This window comes from Octopus sinensis, linkage group LG11 (assembly GCF_006345805.1).
Source record: "Octopus sinensis linkage group LG11, ASM634580v1, whole genome shotgun sequence".
Classification (NCBI taxonomy): domain Eukaryota; kingdom Metazoa; phylum Mollusca; class Cephalopoda; order Octopoda; family Octopodidae; genus Octopus; species Octopus sinensis.
The window spans coordinates 75,311,642-75,336,804 of record NC_043007.1 but is presented as its reverse complement, the minus strand read 5'-3'; the positions used below and the strand labels follow the sequence as shown (position 1 = coordinate 75,336,804).

Sequence of the window (25,163 nt, the reverse complement as noted above, 5' to 3'; positions counted from 1 at the left end):
GAAGATGAAGGCAAAGGAAGAAGTGGAGAAAAGCTGATCTTGGAGTGTTCAAACTCATGAAGATGACAAATGACCTTGACCAAGAGTTGAGATGCTGTACTGGAGATGACCTGTCCAACCCATGCAAACATAGAAATATTGATGTAAAAATGATGCTGAATATAATCACTGAGTTTCAGACCTTAAACCTTAACTTAGGAAAAGATGAAGCAAAATTTAATAGAAACATAAAGAAATAATTTTTAATTAAAAAAAAAAAAGTCTATGCTAGTTGACTGTCTCTTTAAAAAAACTTATAAAAAAAATAAAAAGTGTAAAATTATGAGAGGAAAGTTAAAATCTGGTGATAGTAATAGAAAAATTCTGTCTGAATCTGGCTTGTAGACTAATAACTGGTGTGCTACATTAAAGATTTGTTGTTAGAAGAGGAGAGGATGAGCTGTTTACTGTAGGATGTGATGTAAATTCAAAGAGCAAAAGTGATCGGGATTGTTAGGAAGAAAAGATACATTTAGATATTGCTTGTAGACATAATAATAAAAAATGAAACCTTTAATTTTCCTTCTTGATTTGCAGGAATGCGGCTGTAGTTGCAATACTTGCTTCAACAACAACAGGTACTGATTATTTATTTAATATTTTTAATCTTTTAATCACTTTCTATTTTTTAGTTTGTTGCATTTTTGTATTTATCCTTTAAAAGTCTGTTTTGCTGAAACTGCCCAAGTCACAAGGACATAAACACATGCACACACATGTTCATATCAGCTTCCACACAGTTTCCATGTACCAAATTCACTCACACGGTATCTGTCACAGTGGGATTGAATCTGAAACCACAGCAAGTTCCTTAATCACAACAACCATGTCTGCATCTTATGGATCAGTAGACACTATGAATTAATTTACTAAAAATTTATGGTTTTTATCAAATATTTCCTGTAATGTTATGAGTTCACTGCATATCTTTTATCTTTTACTTGTTTCAGTCATTTGACTGTGGCCATGCTGGGGCACCACCTTGGTATATATATATATATATTGTGTGTGTATATATATATATATATATGTATATATATAATTTTAAATTAATCCAATTAATTAACAAACTAATCAATTAATTAACAAACTAATCAATTAATTAACAATTTTACGAAGTAGATCAGTACGTTAAAATAACCTTTATAGGTAAAATTAATCCACATAATTATAATTAGGGTTCAGCTAACAGCTTCACCACATACCGAAATTAGAAATAGGGAGTTAAAAATTCCTTTTCTACTACTATAAGAATCTCCATGATGGTAGACATACTTTTTTACAAAGGCAAAGAGAAAAACAAAGAAATCAACATGACCAGGATTAATTATATACGCATTTCGAGATTAAAGTAATTTAAATTTTACTTACTTCTCTCTTCAGTATAATATTTCCAAATTTTTATAAAATTTGAAAGTGCTATGACTGAATATGTACACAATCAAGTGTCATCATGTAACAGATATCCAACCAACACTTCCAAAATTTACAGAGCTGAATGTGAATATACTATTTCAACTCTATACCCACGTGTATGCTACGAGCAATACTGCAGAAAACTGCAGTATTCTATCATGGAGTAAATTATAATTTTAAATTAATAAAAGAAGGGTAAAATTTATTAATCAAACTAACGAACTAATCAATTAATTAACAATTTTACCAAGTAGATCAGTACATTAAAATAACCTTTATAGGTAAAAATCCACATAATATATATATATATATATATACATATACACACACATATACACACACATACATACACACACATATATACACACACACATACATACACAATGGGCATATATATATATATATATATTTGGGGTACCATTCTATTCTTAACTCATATCGTGTCAAAATTTGTTTTTCCAACACTAATAATCTCCTAAAAATTCTCTCTTCACATAACAATTATATTCTTAACGGTAAAAGTGGTTCGCTTAATAACTATAATAACAATAATATTAATAGTAATATTACTTGTAATTGTGATCCAGATAGAACATGTGTTCTCAACGGAAATTACAAAATTTAAAATGTTGTCTATGAATGCAAGGTTACTTCGAGAGCTAAAGAATTTTTCTATGGTGGCCTTTCCTCCACTGAAATTTTTTAAAATTGCATAGTGAATCATCTTTCTTTTTTTTAAGTATATTAGTAAACGTAATACTGTAGGCCTTAGTAAACTAATCTGACATCTCAAAGACTGTAATAAACAATTTTCTTTGGACTGGAAAATTTTGTCAAGATCATTCCCGTATGATGAGGGCAAATCTTTCTGCCCTCTTTGTACAGATGAACAACTATTTATCCCTTTTTCCAAACACACACTTGTCAACACCTATAAAGAGCATGTTTACAGGTGTTTACATTGGAAAAAACACTTTCAGCTATTTCAAATAATATCTGTTCCTTTTTGCCTAATAATATCTGTAACTTTCACTTTATTCTTTTCAATCCATACATCCCATTCTTTCCTTTGTTATTTCTATCCATTTGTCATTTGCCTTTCTATTTGTTTAGTCCTCCGTTACTTCTTTAATTTTCTTTCTCTCTTCCTTCTCCTTCTCTTTCTCTTTCGTCTTATGATATCAAATTTCTTAACAGTATTTTAAAAATTACTAGTGTTCTCTATCCACCTTTTGTTTTTTTTACATATTATATATTATAATTTCATACATTTGTAAAAATGGCTTATTAACGAACACTGTTATTTATAATATCTGCTCTGATGAGATTGATACATTACTCCACCTTATTTTTCCTCCTGAATTTATTTTAATGTATCCATCAAAACACATCAGTGATATAAATGATTTAGATAACATCTTGTGTGTTTGTCTCCATTTTCCATTTCTCTTATATCTTCCAAAACACATCTCACTTCTTGGAATTATCACCCATGTACATGTGGTTACTAATGTCTTTAAGTGCTTATGTGACATTTGGCTACCCTGGTAACTATTTCTCTGGATCTTACCTTGAAAATTAAACATATATATATATATATATATATATAAATAATAATAATATGAGGGAATATTATTCCAAACTTACAGGGAAAAATTCAATTTAGAAATACTAAATCAAATTTCACAAAATGTAATATATATATATATATATATATATATATATATATATATATATATATATATAGAAAAACCACCTTTTATCAATTCAATAATGAACAAAGTAGGCAGTGCTTACCTTTAATAAAATAGATCGATAACAACATTTTCTTCTTATGGCAAAATATACACTTAATTCAATAAAATTACGAAGGTTACTCTGATTACTGTGCATAAAATTTTGTAGATTAGGTAGGCTTAATTTGTCCCTGCCTTTCAGTCTCAGCATTTAAGCTACGCATAGTATTGCTGTAGTACACGTGCTGCGTACACTCCTACAACACCATTTTCTTTACGTGCTGTGAAGGCAGAAGTAAATCTGCCTCCAACTCAATCACGTGCCTATGTTTTGTTTGTTGTTTGTGTGTTTTACTACATGTGTTTGTGTGTTTTACTACATAAAGTTCATCAACTGCCTATCCTGAGTAATTACTGATGGCACATGCCTGATATATATATATGATGGGCTTTTTTCAGTTTCTGTCTACAAAATCCACTCACAAGGCTTTTGCTGACCCGAGACTATAGTAGAAGACACTTGCTCAAGGTGCCACACATTAGGACTGAACCCAGAACCATGTGGTTGGGAAGCAATGTTCTTACCACACAGCCACAACTGCACCTATGCAAGTTAAAAGAAAATGGAGAAAAATGTCGTAACTTTTTGTCTAGTGAAATCCTATTTAAAATTGCCATTTTCTTGAAATGATTCAATGTCTTTTATAAGTTAGTTGGTAGCAGAACTGGTGGAGCAGTGGAGAGATGCTTTGCGATATTTAGTGTATGTTCTGAGTTCAAATGTCAGTAAGGTTATCTTTATTTTCACCTTTCTAGGGTTAATAAAATGATCACATGCCATGTATTCAGCCAATTTTATTGATTAAATTCCTTTGTCTGAATTTGTGATCTTGAATCAATATTAGCCTGTGTGTGTAAAGTTGCTATGGTTACTATTACTATAGCAACAGAATTAATCACATGAGCATGGCAAATAGTAAATAAGGAATTAACCGTATGTACATGGCAGATAGTAAATAAGGGATTTCAATTTGTGGCAAGGAAAAGTAGACAAAAAGAAATAGCTGAAACACTTTAGATGATGTAGTTTCGGATGTTTTAATATGTTTAATTAAATGTTCGTTTTATTCTGTCATCTAGCTTAGACCTTCATCAGCAGATTGAAGAATTACAGAGCAGTCTTATTCGCAACAATCAGCACATCCATCACAAAGAAGAAGAACACTTACTCAGTAAACAGGCTTCTGAATATGAAGTTCTTAAACTGAAAGATGACATATCCAGACTTAGAGATCGTTATGACAGGTAATATCTTACCTTTCTTTTTGCTATTGTTATTGTTAAACCCTAAATCAACCCTGGTTGAGTAGAGAACATAATTGACTTGATTTGACAATGTGAAGCTATATCCCTGTGCAGGGATATAATTTTCCATATGAATACTGTAGCCTTTGTTAAACAAATTTTCATTCAGCAACAACATGACATTAATTGATGCAGTATTATTCCCGAATAAGATCACTTGACAGCCCAAGTCAGATCAACTTCATGTATTTACAATCACGTGAATTAAAAAATTGACTTTTGTGTGGTAGAGTTCAAAACAGGGTACCACACACAGTGGCATATCACATTGTGAACAATGGTACCTAATTTCCATATGTTTTCCTTTTGCTTTACATACTATGGCATCTCTTTGAAGCATTTGCCTTCTTGGCAGTAGGAGAAGGGAAAAACAGTCGTGGAAAATGTCCATGTCCCTTTACTATGCAGTGAGGAGAGAGTCTGGTGTGGGGATGTCCATGCATTATGTGCTTTAGCAGGTCTGATGCTTCTGTCATTTTCATGGAACAATAGATTCCTGAATGTCAATCTATCCCCCACACCACCAAGCATCTGCCAAATTAAATGTTAGCTCCCGACACACATCAACTATATACAAGAAAATTTTTTTGTAAATTTTACAAATTTTCTCACTGATTTGTGTGTCGTCACCAGCTGATCTGAGCAATTGACCCTGCCCATCCCTTTGTTGTACGAAACAACTACACTTGGTTTCATTATGGTATTACCATCCACATCTTGTTTCCTAATGTCCTTCATGCTTGCAGAATGCATTGTGGATAACTTGCAGATGTTTTTCTTGTCATGCCACACTAGAGCAAGAATGCCACTATCGGTGCATCGGTATGCTGTTTCCCCCTTTCGAAGTTTTATCTTGAGAAGATTAGGCGGCATGTTTTACTTGTATGTCCTCAGTCCCACAGGCATTAGTCCTCCTCGTCTACAGCTGCAGGAAGAGGTCTGGACTGGAAAACCAGTTGTCCATATGTATACTGTAGCCTTTGTTAAACAAATTTTCATTCAGCAACAACATGACATTAATTGATGCTAGAGTAGATGCTGGAAGATCCAATCTGTCCTGACTAGTGTAGATTTTGTAACTCCATGTGTACCCACTATAAAGTATGCCAGTTGACTGGCATACTTTATAGACCTTGACATCAAAGTGGGCACCTTTGATCAGGTTGTATTATTTGAATTGAACCCTTTCCTTGAATTTCCACAAACTCACATCTGTACAAATGTGGGGACATACACAGTTCTGAAATTTTCAGCCACTTCATCAATAATAGAATGTATATTGTGCAGCCTGTTATCTTGGTTTTATCCTGAGTTGAAATGTAGATTTTGAAGAAGCACCAAAAATCGATCACATGGCACGTTTCCAGAAAGAAAGGTGTTGATGTGGCGGGATCCTGATTCCAGTATGATGCCAAGGCTGGTTTCTTCACGATGCCCATCAGTATCAGCAAGGCAAGCAAAACCTTGATTTTGTTCCCTGTGGTTGGAAACCAATCACTGCCATGCCCGGGTCTGACATGCTGGGGATGGTTTTCAGCATAGTAATTTGTTTCATTTGCTATATATTGGAACATTTCATGTCAAAAACTTGTGGAAGATTTCCAATGGTAGATTTCCATGTTCAAGGTTTGCCTTTATGCCAGGTGTACCAGTAAACCTATGCTGGTGGACAAAACTGTCCGTTGCTCGCCACACGAAAGTCTGTTGTCCAGGGCCATTCACTGCTGTCCGCCTGTACCTTTGATTCACTGGAATATCATCATTGCTATCAGAATCATCTGATTCTGAACTAGGAAAATACTCACACTCTGAGTCATCATCCAAACCAAAAGAAACAACTGGTGAGGTGGTGGAGTTTGGTGTAGCTTGGTGCAACAACCATAAAGTCAATGAAACAGGATGCAATGACGAGGTTGGTGGAGCCGGAGTGGTAGGACATAGGCAGCTGTAAATTTGACAAAAACAGGATGCGATAAAGAAGTTGACAGAGCTGGAGGGGCAGGACCATTTACATGAAACATATAATCGGGCTATCAGTTGGCAGGTGAACTGCTACTTCTGTTTGGCCAGGTCCTGTCAAACTGTCCAACCCATGCCAGCATGGAGAGAGAATTGGTACCATTCAGCCCTGGTTCTCTGATACAAATTTACTGTTTTAAAGTGGTCTGAATTATAACTGCCATCAAAATTTCATGTTAATTTGTATTTCAGACTCCAGCTTAATAGTAACGAAGTTGATTGATTAAATTCTTCTTTATTTTCAAAGTTAACTGAAACAAAGACAGTATATTTCACCATAAATTTTGTAACAAATGGGTTACTATGAAATTAGTTCACTTTTGAAAATGCCTTTCTTAGCAGAATACCATCACTGTTATTACAGTTATTAAGTCTTAATCAAATTTTAAAATTAATTCTCAATAATTTCAGATTATTAGAAAGTCACAAGCGCCTTCAGAAACAAAATCATAATTTAGAAGATAAACTCCTGAAAGTTGTGAGTATTTTGTGTGTTTTTAAAATTTTTTATTGAATATTGAAAAAGGAGAATGTTTATCATTTAAGTTTATACTTAGGAGAAACCTGTTCTTGTCTTAATGAAATTTTATGACTTCACTTTTAAATATGGTTATGGAACTGTAAACATCATTGTTGACATTCAAGACTGTATCTTGAACAAGATCTATTTTTGTTTTTTTGATACTGTTACTATAGTTGTGTTTTACTCCTTTGAACTTGCAGATTGCCTCAGTCGAGCTTAAATATTCCTGTTTCTCTGCCTACTATTCTTGGGAGAAGAGTCCTCTATAGGGTCCTATCAGAAGCAACCATCATTATGCTTTCCAGCTGGATTCCAAATCATGAGCAACTGAGGCTATCCAACCATCTCATTTTCAATCTACCCCTGGGTCTCCTCCTGATTGGCTAAGCTTCAATAATCCATCTTCAAATTCTTTCCTGAAGTGCACTAATTGCATGTCTATAGTACCAGAGCTGTGACTTCTCAATACAGAGAAGTAGTGGTTTGACAGGGAGAGACTCTCTGATCTCTGTACCCTGTCAAGTAACGTTATTCTGAAGGTCCTTTGGAGGAATGCCATTTCAGCTTCTTGTATTTTGGATTGTGTGACCACAGGTAAACTCACTCATGGAGTTTAAATATGAAAATGTAAATATCGATCTTGTTGGCTGATAAAGATGTTAACTTTCGTGTTTATATTCCAAAGATTGAGAGGAGAACAACTGATTTCTCATGTCAAATTTGTTGAAAAATTGAAATTGAAATTGAAAGGGCAGTTGTATAGAGTTAAGAAAACTGCTTCGAAAAGATTTATCAAATTGGTAATTGAGAGAATGGCTTGAAATGATTACTTTTACTTAAGATTGTATTATATTTGAAAATATGGATATGTATTCAGAGAAACAGAGAGTTAATAGGAGGAAATATTCGGACTATTATCTTATCTTGTTTATGGGTTTAGTCATAGGGTTATAACTTTACTGGAGTATTGCTCTCAAGAGTTTTACTTAGTTATATTGACTTACCATGTGCTTAGTGTTCTACTAATTTTATCAATAGTTGATGTATAGAATAGCTAACTTCAAAAGAGTTACATCCTGTCGACTACAAAATTGGTTACTATAAGGTAAGATTTAAAAAATAATTTTTTGTAACTAAACACTTTCAAACTTCGTATACTGGTAGAATGTGTCACATAAAACATCTTTTACTCTTGGCGTTGTTGAGAAAATTCTGTATTTTGGAAGTTACTTCTTGTTAAAGTTGTTGTATTTTGGTAATTTCAACCAATTACTGCTATTGTAATTCAACCTTGGTGGAATTTGAACTCTGAACGGATGAAATGCTACTAAGTATTCTGCCAGCTTGCCACCTTAATGTAGAATAATTTGGGGGTTAGAATTCTTGGAGATAACATAGTGTTCTGAGGGCTAAAGATCATGATTAATCCTTGTCAGCAATAAAATCAATGTTAAAATTTTGTTCTATCGATTGTTATGATTTATAATTTCAGGTCAATAAATTTGAGGCAGAGAAAACCAAGATACAAAAAGAACATGCTGCAGTCACATCGAAACTAGTCAACACTCAAGTAACTATCAGTGAACTAGAAGAAGAAAATGTGAGTTCATGTTGAAAGAAAAAAAAAAGTTCCCCAATTATTTGCATGTGATCTTTATATATTTTACTTTCATCAATGAAATGTAGTAATTTCTCAAAAAATGTAGAAGAATTTTAATGAAGAATGGAAGGCTTTTCTCAAAGAATTGGTTTTAATTATTAGTCGAAACAGCTACTGCAGAACTATTGTAGCCAGAATAAGAACAGGGTGGTAAAGGTTCAGAGAACTCTCTCTCTTTCTCTCTCTCATATATATATATATATATATATGTTTATCAGAACTCCAAACATCTCGCGCAACTGTTTATATATATATTTTATCGTTTTACATTTGAGTATAAAACTTGCTCATAACTTTGGCCCGATGTTTAGTATATAATTCCTTACATTATCCATAGGTACCGTGTATGTCTTTCACTGGTGTGTATATATATATATATATAAACTCTGCCAAATCAAGATTGGAGCCTGGTGCAGCCATCTGGTTCGCCAGCCCTCAGTTAAAATCGTCCAACCCATGCTAGCATGGAAAGCGGACGTTAACTGATGATGATATATGTATATATATATATATATATATATATATATATATATATATATATATATATGTGTGTGGTAAGTAGCTTGCTTACCAACCACATGGTTCCGGGTTCAGTCCCACTGCGTGACACCTTGGGCAAGTGTCTTCTACCAAAGCCTTGTGAGTGGATTTGGTAGATGGAAACTGAAAGAAACCCGTCGTATATATGTATATGTGTGTTTGTATGTCTGTGTTTGTCCCCCAACATCGCTTGACAACCAATGCTGGTGTGTTTACGTCCCCGTAACTTAGCGGTTCGGCAAAAGAGGCCGATAGAATAAGTACTAGGCTTACAAAGAATAAGTCCTGGGGTCGATTTGCTCGACTAAAGGTGGTGCTCCAGCATGGCCGCAGTCAAATGACTGAAACAAGTAAAAGAAAAAAAAAAGAAATATATATATATATATATATATATATATATATAGGACATACAGTGTGTCTTTCACTGGTGTATATCACCTACTATATATATAGGCGAATGATGGACCTCAGGAACTGGTAGTTTGAATTACAAATAACCTGTCAAAATTGTTCTGCTTAACATTGTCCCTCATGCCAGTATGTATACAGGTTTGTACATTTACTGAATGGTTTGTCATTAGTGATTTACAAAGGTACAGGGTTGTCTACACTTCACAGCTGATGTTTTAATAGGGATGGAACATCTGGCTTATGCTTTCGATTAAGTTAGTGTTAACTTGATATAAGGTCAAAATGTACCCAGAGTTGTCTTCTGTAGACCTGGAAGCAGTCCATTCCCCATAGAGTTTAAGGAGTTAAGGGCCAAAACTTTTGCAAGAGGTGAGAGGGGACTTCTTCTCTGAAGACCTGCTGTTTAACTTGCCCCAGAGTTTCTTACTACCAACTGCACTTGCCAAATTTATTAAAATAATATTAAACATTGACTAGCATTATTCCTTGTAGTTTAACCTTTTAACTCTTAAACCGGCCATATCCGACCTAAATATTTGATCTCTCACACCTACCCTACAATGTCATTCTATAAGTAAACAATCACATCATCAAAATCTCAAAGCTCTGAGATAATACTCTTTTACTCTTTTACTTGTTTCAGTCATTTGACTGTGGCCATGCTGGAGCACTGCCTTTAGTCGAACAAATCAACCCCATGACTTATTCTTTGTAAGCCGAGTACATATTCTATCAATCTCTTTTGCTGAACCGCTAAGTTACCAGGATGTAAACACACCAGCATCGGCTGTCAAGCAATGTTTGGGGGACAAACACAGACACAAACATATGCACACACACATACATGTATATACATATATACGACGGGCTTCTTTCAGTTTCCGTCTACCAAATCCACTCACAAGGCTTTGGTTGGCCCGAGGCTATAGTAGAAGACACTTGCCCAATGTGCCATGCAGTGGGACTGAAACTGGAACCATGTGGTTGGTAAGCAATCTACTTACCACACAGCCACTCCTACGCCTAATTAATACATAATTAATTAAAAACAATGTAAATGAAAAAACATTGGATTTGACTGAGTGATCTGATTACTAAAGGGTTAATGTTAGGATTAACATGGCTGTTGTTTTTGTAGTGATTGGTGTCTCTGTCAACCTATGACTTTTTTTAGAGTGGGAATTACAAACCATCATTGAACTATTGTGATATATTAATCATTAATTAAACTTTATATTTGGTAGCTACGCTGGGGTTCTCCACTACCTCATTGTCTCCATTACCTTCGTAATGAAGTTTTAATTTTAATTTTCAGGATCGTTATCGAAAAGATTGTAATTTAGCTGTTCAACTCCTCCAGTGTAAACCATCCTCATTTATTGCCCACAAATTGAATTCTGTAAGTATAACTACCATGACATTCCACTAAGATGACATGTTATAAATCTTTTATTTTCATTTCATTTTCCCTGTACTGGACCTTGGCAGAGACAGTATCTTCTGCCATGGTCTGGATTTGATTATCACTGCATTAGTAAAAGTTGGTAAATATAAACTGTCTGAAAAACTCTTGTGTCTTTGAGTGTATCAATGCTTGGCATTAGACAAAATCATTGCTGTATTTAGTTTCCTCTTCACCTTTTACTGAATTGATAAAATATTAGCAAAGAACTTTTAGCAAAGGAATTCATTTGACTGAAACTGCTCACAGGGTTCCCTAGCATGGCTGCCATTGAATGAGGCAAACTAGTAAAAGGATATATATAGTTATAGATGCAAGCATGGCTAAAGAGTTTGCTTCCAAACCACCTGATTTTGGGTTCAGTCTTACTATGTGATATCTTGGGTAAGTGTCTTATACAAGAGCCTCTAGGCAGACCAAAGACTTGTGAATGGATTTGGTTGATACAAACTGAAAGACGCCCATTGTACATTAGAATTGAAAAATGCTTATGCTCAAAAGGGTGACAGACTGTCATAATAAACCTCAAAATGTGTGGGACTAGCATTGTTGCTCAAAAAATTGGAATCACTATATGTTGTACATATTGTGGCATCTTAAAATAAAAAGAGACTTGTGTGAATTATGATGTCACGATAATTATTAAACCGAGTTCTTACTATAAAAATTTGGAAATGTACAAAATATGATCTTTAACTTAGAATAAGTAAATTCATTATAATACTCTTCATACTACAGACATGTTGTTGAAAACGTGACACCAAATCTAACAAAACTGAACTTTCCATGTTCGACGGAATACAACAAGTGATCATGGACTGTATAAAAGTCTGAATTGTACTCTTGTCTCTGTTCATAACCAGACCATCTTTAATCTACAATTTCATGTGAACGTGTGGTGCACCTCTCATCTGGTATTCCAATCTCCAAAAGAAGTGCTCGACCAAACCAAAAGGATTGGTTTTGTGTCTAATGACCTCTCTCATAAAGGTGGCAAATCAATGGTGGAAATGCTTACTAACAGCCACTACATCATCAGCACACAGCTCATTGGTGTGTTTTGTAGCAACGTTTGGTATATCTATGTTCAACTTTTCCAAAAATTCATGCAGATCTGGCCAAAAATACTCTGCATATGACAAGTGGACTGGGCCATATTTTTCATCCATAGCCATCAAGTCTGAACATTTTCTAGACCAAAATTGCTTGGAACCACGGACATTGGCCATCATCATATTCAAACTGCCTTCTAGTTGCTTGTCGTTATCCTCAAGCCGCCTTTTAAACTCACTTATAGTCATGCGGTTGTTTTTGGTCTTTATAATGGCAAATATACCGGACGTATCAGCTTTCTCAACAGAAAACATAAGATATTGTATATCTCACTGAAATCTAGAGTTGATATGGTTCAGTTTGTTTTTCAGGAACATGTTAGGCTTTACAGAGCCGAATGGTCTGTTATCCACGAACATGCCAAATCGACCAGTTTAGGCACTGGCTCAGCACATGTTTGTGCTCTTCATTCCAAAATAATAAAAACTTTAAAATTAAGCAGGACAAAAAAGAATTAATAAGCAATTGCAATTTCAAAAAAACTTTTTATTTGCAGAATAGGCACAGGAGTGGCTGTGTGGTAAGTAGCTTGCTTACCAACCGTATGGTTCCGGGTTCAGTCCCACTGCGTGGCGCCTTGGGCAAGTGTCTTCTACTATAGCTTTGGGCTGACCAAAGCCTTGAGAGTGGATTTGGTAGATGGAAACTGAAAGAAGTCCGTCGTATATATGTATATGTATATATATGTGTGTGTGAGTTTGTGTGTCTGTGTTTTTCCCCCCCCCCCATCATTGCTTGACAACCGATGCTGGTGTGTTTACGTCCCCATAACTCAGCAGTTCGGCAAAAAGAGACCGATAGAATAAGTACTAGGTTTACAAAGAATAAGTCCTGGTGTCAATTTGGTCGACTAAAGGCGGTGCCCCAGCATGGCCGCAGTCAAATGGCTGAAACAAGTAAAAGAGAATTGTAATATCTGGTATTTAAAACATAGAAAGTGGAGAAGCACACATACACGCATGCATGCACACACTCACGCACACACGCACTCACTTGCTCGAAGATGTTTTATAAGTTCTGGCAGCTCAGTTATTGGTAAATGGACTTGGCCTTTAGAACAACACATACCTAGTGATTCCTTGTCCCACTTCCTTGCACCACGCTTTTTGCATGTAGAGCCCAAGGAGACAATTTTTTCAGATGCATAATTACAATTAGGATCATAATTAAATGCCTCACCATGCCATTGAAATCGTCTACGCTTCTGCTGAGTTTCTCTGGAAAGCTTTCTCCATTTTAGTTGTATTTTTGGGTTGCTTTCACTCTCTTGTTTTCTATTTATTCTACCTTTTTCTCTCCTATTTTTGCAATTGTATTTCTTAATCTTTTCTATAATTTTCTTTCTTTCTCTGCAATCTTATTTCCCTATCTTTATCTCTTTCTTGTTCTCTTGTCCTCCTCTCATATTCCCTCATTTTTTGAAACTAATTTTCTGATGGTTTTTTACTTTCTTCTACAATTTTTATATTAAGTGTTTGAATTTTCATTCTTTTATCTTTTTTACTGTCTTGTGATATCTTATTTCCTTCTACAGTTCTTTCATGCTCATGATTGTTTATAGACACCTATAAAATTATTAACCATCTTACAAACAATAACTCTGAGCACCTTTTCAAACTCCACCTGTCTAACAACCGTGGACATGTTTACAAAGTCAGAAAACAGCACAGCTCCCATGACTTTCGGAAACATTTTTTCATGCTAAGAGTTGCTGAAGTATGGAACAAACTGTCGGCATCAGTTGTTAGTTGTTGGAGCACTGCATCCTTCAAAACTTCCATGCTTCCTGAGATTCACCAACACTACACCTAATTTTCTCCCCTCCATACACATACAAGCATGTATCTGACTCATACACTGCTCACTTTCCAGACATTTGTACATTACTGCATATGCTTTATACACACAAGTTGTGGTGCACCTGAGTACTGTTTACAATAATTCATTATTATTATTATTATTATTATTATTATTATAGTGGTCGTTGTCAAATTCGCCACAATATAACACTACAATCTTCCTTTCTGTAAATGTTCGACCACAAACGGTGAACAGAGGAAGGATAATTTCATCGTCATTTTTGTAATGAACCTGAATTGCAACATTGTACAATTCACTAATGGCAGCTAATTCAACATTACCACCGTATGTTCCATCGTTACTCATGTATGCTTGGTATTCCCGCATTGTATTATTCGGAATAAAAGAATGAAAATACTTCTAATTATTGCATATGTATTGTATGAACTCTTCCCAAAGAGTTTGGTAATTTCTGTTATTTTTGCACTAGAGTGACTAAGCTCTGAACATATAATTACCTATTTCTTTACTACTCACAAGGGGCTAAACACAGAGGGGACAAACAAGGACAGACAAACGGATTAAGTTGATTACATCGACCCCAGTGCATAGCTGGTACTTATTTAATCGACCCCGAAAGGATGAAAAGTCGACCTCGGCAGAATTTGAACTCAGAACGTAGCAGCAGACAAAATACTGCTAAGCATTTCGCCCGGCATGCTAACGTTTCTACCAGCTCGCCACCTTAATATATAATGAACATATAATCACCATCACCCATGTCTTTATTAAAGGGGTGAATTAATAAATTAATGTAATTGTTGAATAATTTTCAATAAATTCAGTAAGGGACTTCACCTTCAGTTTAAACTTTTGATGGAAAATTACAACACCAAAAGGGATAAGATACTAAGTGATAGCAATTTCCCCATTAGAAATCTGTCTTTCTAACTTTGAGATAGATGAATGAGTGATTATAATTTTGTCAATAATTAAAACGAAATTAATAAGGTATTTCACCTTCAATGTTGACTTGAAACAGCCCAATGATATAGTAGAAGACACTTGTCCAAGGTGCCATGCAGTGGGATTGAACCCAGAACCATGTGAGTGGGAAGCAAATTATCATGAATAAATTTATATATATATATATAATGAGGGAGTGCTGAAAAGATCCTGGCTTTAAGGGTATCATACTTTAAAAAACTAAGTACTGAGGTCAATTTATTCCACTAGAAATTCTTCAAGGCAGGGTCCTAGCATAGTCACAGTCTAATGACTGAAACAAGTAATAGAATAAAAGAATATTGGTTTCAAATTTTGGCACAAGGCCAGTATTTTCAGGAAAGGCGTTAGCCGATTATATCAACCTCAGTGCTCAACTATAGGATAAAATGCAAAAATCACTCCTGGTGGAATTTGAACTCAGAACTATGTAGGCTTGAGTTCAGCCACAGTGTGAGGCAGTTAGGCAAGCATCTCCTACTATATAGCACTGAGCCTACCAATGCCTTGTGAATGAATTTGGTGAATGGAAAGCCCATTGTTTGTTCACTTTTTTTCTCCCCACCCTCATGTAAATTTCTAAAATAAAATTTAAAAGTATAGCCACTGTCCTAATACTCTCAGGAAGAGAATAATCCTCTACGCATCACAAAATAGTCAAATAATCCTCTAGGCATAACAAAATTGTCTCCCCTTTGGAAACTACGTCGCTTGGCTTTAACTCTGGGGCAGTGAATGTCTGATGAAATATCTTCTGCTAATGAAGATTTATGAAATGTGTTAACTGCAGAATATTGAAAGGGACACATAATTTTATGTAAATAAACATTATTCTACTGTGATCTCTGAAGAGGTTAGAAATTTCATGACTTCTTTTTTTTTGTATATACTGTCTTTGATTTTTTTTTTGTTACTTTTTAACCTACTTTTCTAAAACAAAATAATTTTTTTTTTAGTTACCTCCAGATCTTCAAGAACGAGTGAAATGCCACATGACCCAGGAAGAGCTGATTAACATGGAAGAACCTCCCATGACAAAAGAAACTAAATTAATCCGAATTCCAATGCAAACGTTCCCTCCTACAGCAATGGTTTATTCCATCAACAATTCCAACGAAGATCAGTTGAACGACAAACAAAATTCAAATACTGAGACTGTACCAATGACGTTGATAGCACAGGTTCTATCTCATCCAGAACCAACACGCAAACCACGTAGGACTTATATTTGTTTTCAGTGCCGACGGAATGTTGTATTAATTGATCGAGAAGTGCAAATCTCACTCAACAAAGACTGCACAATTTCAAATATAAAAGTTCATAAAAGTAAATGAAAGCAGATAAACTCTTTTAAACAAGAAATCTAACTTGAAAGAGATTTCTGGTTTAGACACATTGGTTTAATTCTTTACCAATTAAAGTATGGATTTAAACCAAAGGTTTTTTGCTTATGAACATAATTTTATTTATACAGAAAATGACTTGTTACCAAGAAGTTATTTTTCAAGAGCTGGTCAGGAAGGACTGATTAAGCTTTATATCTTTTGATACTATGGTGGAACAAGTTTCTCTTATTAAAATGTTGTCGATTCTGTTGCTATGACAACTTATTTGTTTACAATTTTATCCTTAAGTGTAATTCTAATGAACCTCATTCATCAATTTGTTTTAAGGCAGGAAGGGAAACTGAATGTTTCTGTTTTAAGAATTTGTAACTATCTATGCAACTCCTTTTCTTTTGGAGCCTCTTGGATACTCCATTGATCAGTTAATAACACTGTGTAGCAAAATTTTTATTTTTGTCTTTGGTCCGTAAGTGTTATTAGAAATCAAAGGAAATGACTACTATTCCCTTCAAACTTTGCTTTTGTGACCTGGACATCAATGTTTTGAAACTGATCCATTTTGCGTTACATTTCAAACAAGATTCAGCACTAAGTTGCTGAAGCAGAAATATCATTATCTCTCTCTATATAAACGGCAGTTTGTCTGTCTGTGTGTCTGTCAGGTGTACCCTCACCCTGACCACGGCTTTCAACCGATTCTGATGAAACTTGACACACACATAGCCCAATGTCATAATTCAAAACTAACACAGTGAAAATTTTGAAAAGTTCCCCCAGTTCTGAAAAAAATCGATAAATTCGACATGGGGTCGAGAATTTAAGCTTTTTATATGCAACACATTTTCTGTCAAGGGGACATAACTCGACAGCTAGGGACAGCTAGGAACATCGTATACACAGAAGTATTCGAGTGAAGAGAAGACATTGCAACCTACACATGCGCCTTCGTTCCCTAGAGGGAAAGGACTAGATTGGGATTAGTCGTTGCCTACTAGGGGCTCTTACATACCCGGGCAACGCCGGGCTATGCTGCTAGTAGCAAATATTCTGCTCAATACCACAGATTTACTTGTCACTTGTTTGACCGTAACCACTTGAGCATGTCACTTAGTGGATGACAATATTTGTATCTCTGATCATGAAGCAGGAGCAGTGGGGGAGCGTCATAATCAGGTGTTGACAAGGATTCTTTGGGATTTGAATAAACATGACAAAAGTAAAATTTGAAGGAAATATTAGTCATTTTTCATACTTCCTAGGGGTAAGCAAATACGAAATAACAGTTGTTATCCAAAGACAAAAATCATGTTACACAGTGTAATTTGGAGCAGAGGTTAAGTATTTAGTTAGAAAATAACGTATGTTTATGTATTTCTGTTATTTACATTATTTGCATTTGACGGATATTTGTCCTCATCTTGTTTGTTGTTAACACAACATTTCAGCTGACATACCCTCCAGCCTTCATCAGGTGTCTTGGGGAAATTTCGAACCTAGGTTCTCATTCCTAAGTATGCCCACAGGCATATGGCATAGTGGTCAAAAGCGCGGGCTACTAACCCCAAGATTACGAGTTCAATTCCAAGTAGTGACCTGAATAATAATAATAATAATTATAATAATAATAATAATAATAGCATCAAAAAATACCTTATGAATGAGAACCCAGGTTTGAAATTTCCCCAAGACACTTGATGAAGGCTGGAGGGTATATAAGCTAAAATGTTGTTAAAAACAAACAAGATGAGGGCAAATATCTGTCAAATGTAAATAAATATAGAACTGTTTATGTATTTTATTTACATTATTTACATTTGATGGATATTTGTCCTCATCTTGTTTGTTGTTAACACAATGTTTTGGCTGATATACCCTCCAGCCTTCTTCAGGTGTCTTGGGGAAATTTCGAACCTGGGTTCTCATTCCTAAGGTATTTTTCGATGTTATTATTATTAGATGGTTTGAAAGATGAGCTAGTTTTTGATAGGGTTTCTCTATATGTCTCCATTGAAGTCTAATGTTGGCTCCGTACAGATTAGATAATACAGTTCTATATTTAAGAGTATCTCTTAAATATAGAACTGTCTATGTATTTGTTCTGCAAGATTCTTGATGAGAAATGGTGTGTTGAAACAAATATTGTTATATTTGGGGACGGTCATTTTGCCAATAAACACACACGCTATTTGATTTTCACTTCAGCTTTATTATTATTAGTTATTTTGTTGCACATTCTGTGATCTATTCAATGACTATCTGTTCTTCTTCACTGTATAATAAAACTGCAGTAAAAGTCAAATAGTCCATATGTTTATTGGCAAAAATGACCGTCTCCAAATATAAAACAATATATTTAAATGACTGGATTTTTAGAGCTGTCCAACCAATATTGGTATGGAATCCTAACATATAAAAACTAAGTTTGTTGTATTTATATGTATGTATGTTTCATACCATTGCTTTTTAACTGGTGTTGGTTTGTTTGTGTCTACATGACTTAGTAGCTTGGTGAAAGAAACCAATAGAATAGTTCCAGGGGTTGATTTGTTTGACTAAATCCTTCAAAGCATTACCCTACTCCAATGACTGAATCAAGTAAAAAGAATCATTGCAATCTTCTATTGTTTACCCATCCCTCATCTCCAAGATATACCTATTCTTTTTTCCTTCCCAGATGATGGAGTTTATTCCACAAAAATCTTCCCATCATTTTCTTTCAGTTGAACGCCAGCAGCAAACTGCCTCCAGGTACTTTAGTTGAAAGTCTTACTACTTTACTTGTCTAATATTATCTGACTTAATTACCATTCTCCAAACTCCTTCATCATCATTGTTCGACCATGGTCGAGACAATGGAATTTACTATGCTACGCCAGACTTCACGGTCCATCATAGCATTATGGAGGTCCTGTTGCTGGATGCCTGTATCCCTGGATACAGACATCCAGCAAGACTCCTTCATAGTTATTTGATTATTATTTCTTTGCATTGTGGACAACTATTTCAAGTTTCCTCTCTTCAAAAGTGTGTTATAAGATACAAGTCACAGCAACATTGGAAGTCTCTCTTGCTATTTACAATCACAGAAATTCAGAAAGTAAAATTGTCTTTTGCCCCACTGTTAGAAAACTCCTGGTTGCTTCCCAACTATGTAGTGTCAGGTTCAATCTCAGGCAAGTGTCCTCGACAGCCCAGGCCAACCAAAGCCTTGTGTGGATTTTGCAGATGGAAACTGCAGGAAGTGTGTACCTTTGTCTTTACTTCACATGATCATCATCATTATTTAACATTTATTTTCCGTACTGGCGTGGGTTAGACGGTTTGACTAGAACTGGTAAGCTGCTTCAGTCATCTGTTTTAGTTTAGTTTCTACAGTTGGAGGTCCTTCCTAACACCAACCACTTTACAGAGTGTACTAGGTACCCTTTTATGTGTCACTGGTATGTGATGGGTGCGAAAATTAGCATGCTGGGTGAAATGCTTAGCGGTATTTCGTCTGCCGCTACGTTCTGACTTCAAATTCCACTGAGGTCGACTTTGCCTTTCATCCTTTCGGGGTCAATTAAATAAGTACCAGTTACACACTGGGGTCGATATAATTGACTTAATCCGTTTTTCTGTCCTTGTTTGTCCTCTCTGTGTTTAGTTTATTAACAAGTATCATGGAAAAAGAAATAGGTATGTGATGGGTGTATCATGGAAAAAGAATTAGGTGTGTGATCATCATCATCATCATCATCATTTAGCGTCCGCTTTCCATGCTAGCATGGGTTGGACGGTTCAACTGGGATCTGTGAAGCTGGAAGGCTTCGTCAGGCCCAGTCGGATCTGGCAGTGTTTCTATGGCTGGATGCCCTTCCTAACGCCAACCACTCTGTGAGTGTAGTGGGTGCTTTTTACGTGCCACCCGCACAGGTGCCAGACAGAGCTGGCAAACGGCCACGAACGGATGGTGCTTTTTACGTGCCACCGACACGGGGGCCAGACAGAGCTGGCAAACGGCCACGAACGGATGGTGCTTTTACGTGTCTGTAAATAATCATGGACTTTAAATAATGGTTCATTGATAAAAGAATTGTCCCCTAATTTTGTTTCATTTCCTAACCACCAACACTCAACATCTTCAGTTTTTCCCAAACCCAATGGAGTCCCCGGACCTACTAGAAACACATCACTGCTGCTCAAGTAGTGACAATGTGATACATATATTATAGTCTTCCATAGAAATACTGATGCTATCTACTAAATTTCACTCATAATGTCTTAGTCTGAAGCTATAGAAGATATTTGCCAAGGTTCCATACTGTGGGACTGAACCCTAAGACAATATTGTTGGCAAAGTAAATGTCTTAAGCATATAGCTATATCTAGTAGCCACAACCTTGCTCATGGCTGCTTAACTGATGAAGCAAGCTTCTATGTGATCACTCAGCCTGCTAGAAATAGCAGCCAAATTCACCCCGTACAATCTTAAAAGAATTGGATGTTATTGAAATGCCTTTGATCATAGGTATACTTCTGGGTTTCTGTAGGAGTCTAAAAAGTGTTAGGAATATCAGTTCTTTGCCTAAGTACAGTAAATTACCTGACCTAAGGTCATGTCACCCCGGCTTAGGTTGGGGGGGTCAAGGGACAACTGTGACTGGTGATAGTACATCAACTGAGATGATTTGAGTGTCTCAGGTCAATTCAGTTCTGTAATCAACCAGTTACAAGCATTTCACTGCAAGACTCTCCTCTTGTGATCTGGATTCACTTAAACACCATGTTGAAAGAAATAATAGATAATGATGTGATTGCTATTACTGTGCTGAGATCTAATATTGATTTCAGACTTTGGCACAAGGCCAGCAATTTCAGCAGGAGGGTATAGGACAATTATATTGGCCCCAGTGTTCAAGTGGTACTTATTTTATGAACCCCGAATGGATGAAAGACAAAGGTGACCTCAGTGGAATTTGAACTCAGAACTCAGGTAAAGCATTTAACCCGGTGAGCTAATGATTCTGCTCCCTCATCACCCTGCTGAGATCTATTATTAAGATTTTGTTTCACAGCATTTTCATTTTATACTCAGACATTATTTTCTCTGAAATGTGAGGATCTGATTTTTAGACTAACCCTTTAGCATTCAGATTTCTTTGTCAAATGTATTACTTATTTATTCATGTTGTATTGAATTAATCCATCATTATCTTGTAGCTTCAAGATTTCAATGGTTTGCTTGTATATTTTTAGGACATTGTAGGGTAGGAGTCCACACTTAGGGTTTGCATCACCAGTCTGGAACCACTATCTAGGCTGGCATATCAATCTGGAAACTGTTCAGAAACATGCATCCAGACAAATACCCACCATCAGGCATCTACCATACTCTGAACATTTTGATTTGTTGGACTTGGCAAACACCCACAAGATTATCCACCATCTTTCCAACAACAACCTTGGGCATCTTTTTGAATTCTGTATGTCTAATACTTGTGGACAGCCTTACAAAATCAAAAAAGCAACACAGCACCCATGACTTTTGGAAACATTCTTTCATTCTCAGAATTGCTGAAGCATGGAATAAACTACCTACATCAGTTGTTAGCTTTTAAGACACTACATCCTTCAAAACTTTCATGCTTCCTGATGCCCCCACCCCTGTTTGTTTTTTTTTAAGATTTATTAATTTTTCTTCCTGTGCATTATCATCATCGTTTAACGTCTGCTTTCCATGCTAGCATGGGTTGGACGGTTCAACCGGGGTCTGGGAAGCCAGGAGGCTGCACCAGGCTCCAGTCTGATCTGGCAGTGTTTTTACAGCTGGATGCCGTTCCTAAAACCAACCACTCCGTGAGTGTAGTGGGTGCTTTTTATGTGCCACCGGCACAGGTGCCAGGCGAGGCTGGCAACGGCCACGATCAATTGGTGCTTTTTACGTGCCACTGGTACGGAGGCCAGTCGAGGCGGCGCTATTCTAAGTATTTCCAATTATCACTTTCTCAATCACCAAAGTAGAAAAGGTGGGACCTAGTCATGCAATTTATACTATTATACTAATTTATACTAGTAAAAACAGAAATTAGTATGAAAAAAACATTAGAATTCTTCAAAAATTTGTATAATTTATTTTTATTATTACAGATAAAATGCCAAAGATATGATATATTTTACAATAAACATTTCAAAGGTAACTGCATTATTTAAACTTGTTTGAATAATTTACATGAATTAGAAGTCACAACGTTCTGAACAATAAGATATTTCATCAATATTTATTCCAAATGATAATTAATGGATAACAGCATGAAATTTGCAACAAGAAAGTGCATTGAAGTCATGTTTAAAATGCTCAGCATCCGTGTACAAAACAATTATTATTATTATTTTTTTTTTGAGATTTCCTCAACAAAAACTATTTACTTTCTTTAATATATACAAAAGTAAATGCCATGAATAGAATCATTATATATCAGATGCTTAAAAAATATTAAATTGGAAAAAAAAAAAAAAAAAAGGTGAAATGCAGAATGTGGAAACTATAAATAGAAATTTGAGAAATAAAATAATTTACTGTCTAAAAATATCTGCAATCAGATATCAACAAAATTCAGGAATCAATACGGAAAACAAATGTTAAGAGTAAAGATCCAGTCAGCAGAGAGGCTGGTATCCCATCGTCAACGTATATAAAAATATGCAAATGATTTTATTTAGTGCTATCATAATTCATTCTAGAACTATGTGGGAAACTAAAAAATATTCAGCAGTAGGTACTAAACTCAAATTTCTTTTTTTCCTTTTCATAATAATAAATTATTGAATAGAGCAAATTTTAATAATAATTCTTTCTACTGGAAGCACAAGGCCTCAAATTTGGGGGAAGGGATTAAGTCAATTATATCGACCTCAGTGCGTAACTGGTACTTATTTAATCGACCCTGAAAAGATGAAAGGCGAAGTTGACTTTGATGGAATTTGAACCTAGAACGTAAAGACAGACAAAACACTGCTAAGCATTTTGCCTGGCATGCTTACGATTTTGCCAGCTCACCGCCGTAATAATAATAATATTAATAATAGAATGTTTTACAAAAATTTCAGTTTTAAACATTCATATTGAGACGAATTGTTTTAACTTAATATGAACAAACATAAGCAAGTGAACCACATTAAAAATTCTAAAGAAATGATGAAAATAATGAAAAACAATTTGATTTGTCTAACTCATTTCTGTAGAAATCATAGAGAAAGAAAACAATTACAGTAGCAGATATTTGTTCAGTTTTGAATTCTGCTCCCCACCAATTCAACATATTTATAATGCAATTTGACTTTAGATATTTCCCTAGCAAATTAAAAATTTACAAAACCATGGCCTTTTTCAAATGTAAAAGAACATGTTAAAAACAACCCAAAACAATTTTGCAGGGAGTTATGTAGATATCAGATTTACAGAGATAATATTGTTGCACAAAATTCTGATAAATGCTTTCATTTTATATTTTCTAATATGCAAAAGAATGAGTTAAAAAAAACAAAACAAAACCAATGTATTTTGCTTCAAAAAATTACATTATACAAAGAAATAAATTGGGATACGATGATGATGTCAAGTTGTAGCAATCTTATAATTCAGCCATAAGAAAACTTCTGAAAGTATGAATGGATTTAAGAAGTAAAACCTGTTTTATCTTAGATAAGCGTACAATCAATTTTTTTTTTAGAGTAGAATAATTAATTAGTTGATTTAATTTATTAACCCTGGAAGATTTTATTTTCTAACACAATATATCAAACTAGACAGCTGAAGGCATCTATGCCACCAAATCATGTGCCACTGAATATTTCATATATATATGGATGTATATAGAGTTTGTGTAGGAACTTCTCCAACTATGATAGGATTAAAAATGTTAATTGGTTCATTTATTTTAAGCATAAATGGAGAACGTTATCACTTTCAGAATGGCCATTTACACAATTATTTAAATATTCTTATTTACAACAAGTTACTTCACTTTGTTTATGGTTAGGTGTCTTCAACATGCCTGAAGCATATTGTCAATGATTATATTCTCACTGAACTTAATCTCTAGCAATTTTACATTTTTTTTTTTTTTTACTTCATGACAAAGAATACCTTAGTATCAATAATAAACTTGTATTCAATGATAAATAGTAGAATTATCAAATTTGCTAGAGTTTGTACAACAAAAAATTCATTCTGTTTGAATTCAACTCTGACAAAACAGAGATAATTACTGTTGAGTATTGCATCTTCTCTTTGTTACTTTAGATTAATAATGCCAGCCCAATCAATGAAAACTTTAAAAGATGACAACACTAACTCCATAACAAAAAAATTCTGTAGCAATTCTTTTGTAAAAGATATGTGATTTCAGAAGAGTGAGTGCCAACAACTGACTAAACAGTTAACCAAAAGGAAATAAAAGTCTGCATATAGGATTACTTAGCAAACATTAAGGGCTTTCTGGTTACTGACTAAACAGTGAACAAGAGTTAGTATGTATTTCTATATATCACTTAAATTCCATATACTGGAGTCAAAATTGAACAAAATGCAAGCCTTACCAGAGAAAATTCCCAACATTGTTAACCCTTTTGTTACCAACCCGGCTGAAACCGGCTCTGGCTCTGAGTACAAATGTCTTGTTTTCATAAGTTTTAAATTAAAACCTTCCACCTTGGTCACAATTTATGTTCCTAACACTAGTTGAAT

The 25,163-nt window shown here is 35.0% G+C and overlaps 1 protein-coding gene across 2 annotated transcripts in view; it reads left to right on the top strand.

The window, feature by feature from the left end:
• LOC115217525 (tight junction-associated protein 1) overlaps window positions 1–16,695 on the top strand; it is a 33,190-nt gene extending 16,495 nt beyond the window's left edge. For both annotated transcript variants that reach the window (XM_029787248.2, XM_036507728.1), the window contains 6 exons: window positions 577–617; window positions 4,332–4,496; window positions 6,987–7,053; window positions 8,591–8,698; window positions 11,025–11,108; window positions 16,046–16,695. In XM_029787248.2, coding sequence (XP_029643108.1) covers window positions 577–617; window positions 4,332–4,496; window positions 6,987–7,053; window positions 8,591–8,698; window positions 11,025–11,108; window positions 16,046–16,423 — 843 coding nt within the window. In that variant the 3' untranslated portion in view covers window positions 16,424–16,695. The remainder of the gene's footprint in view (window positions 1–576; window positions 618–4,331; window positions 4,497–6,986; window positions 7,054–8,590; window positions 8,699–11,024; window positions 11,109–16,045) is intronic.
• The last annotated feature ends 8,468 nt before the right edge of the window (window positions 16,696–25,163 follow it).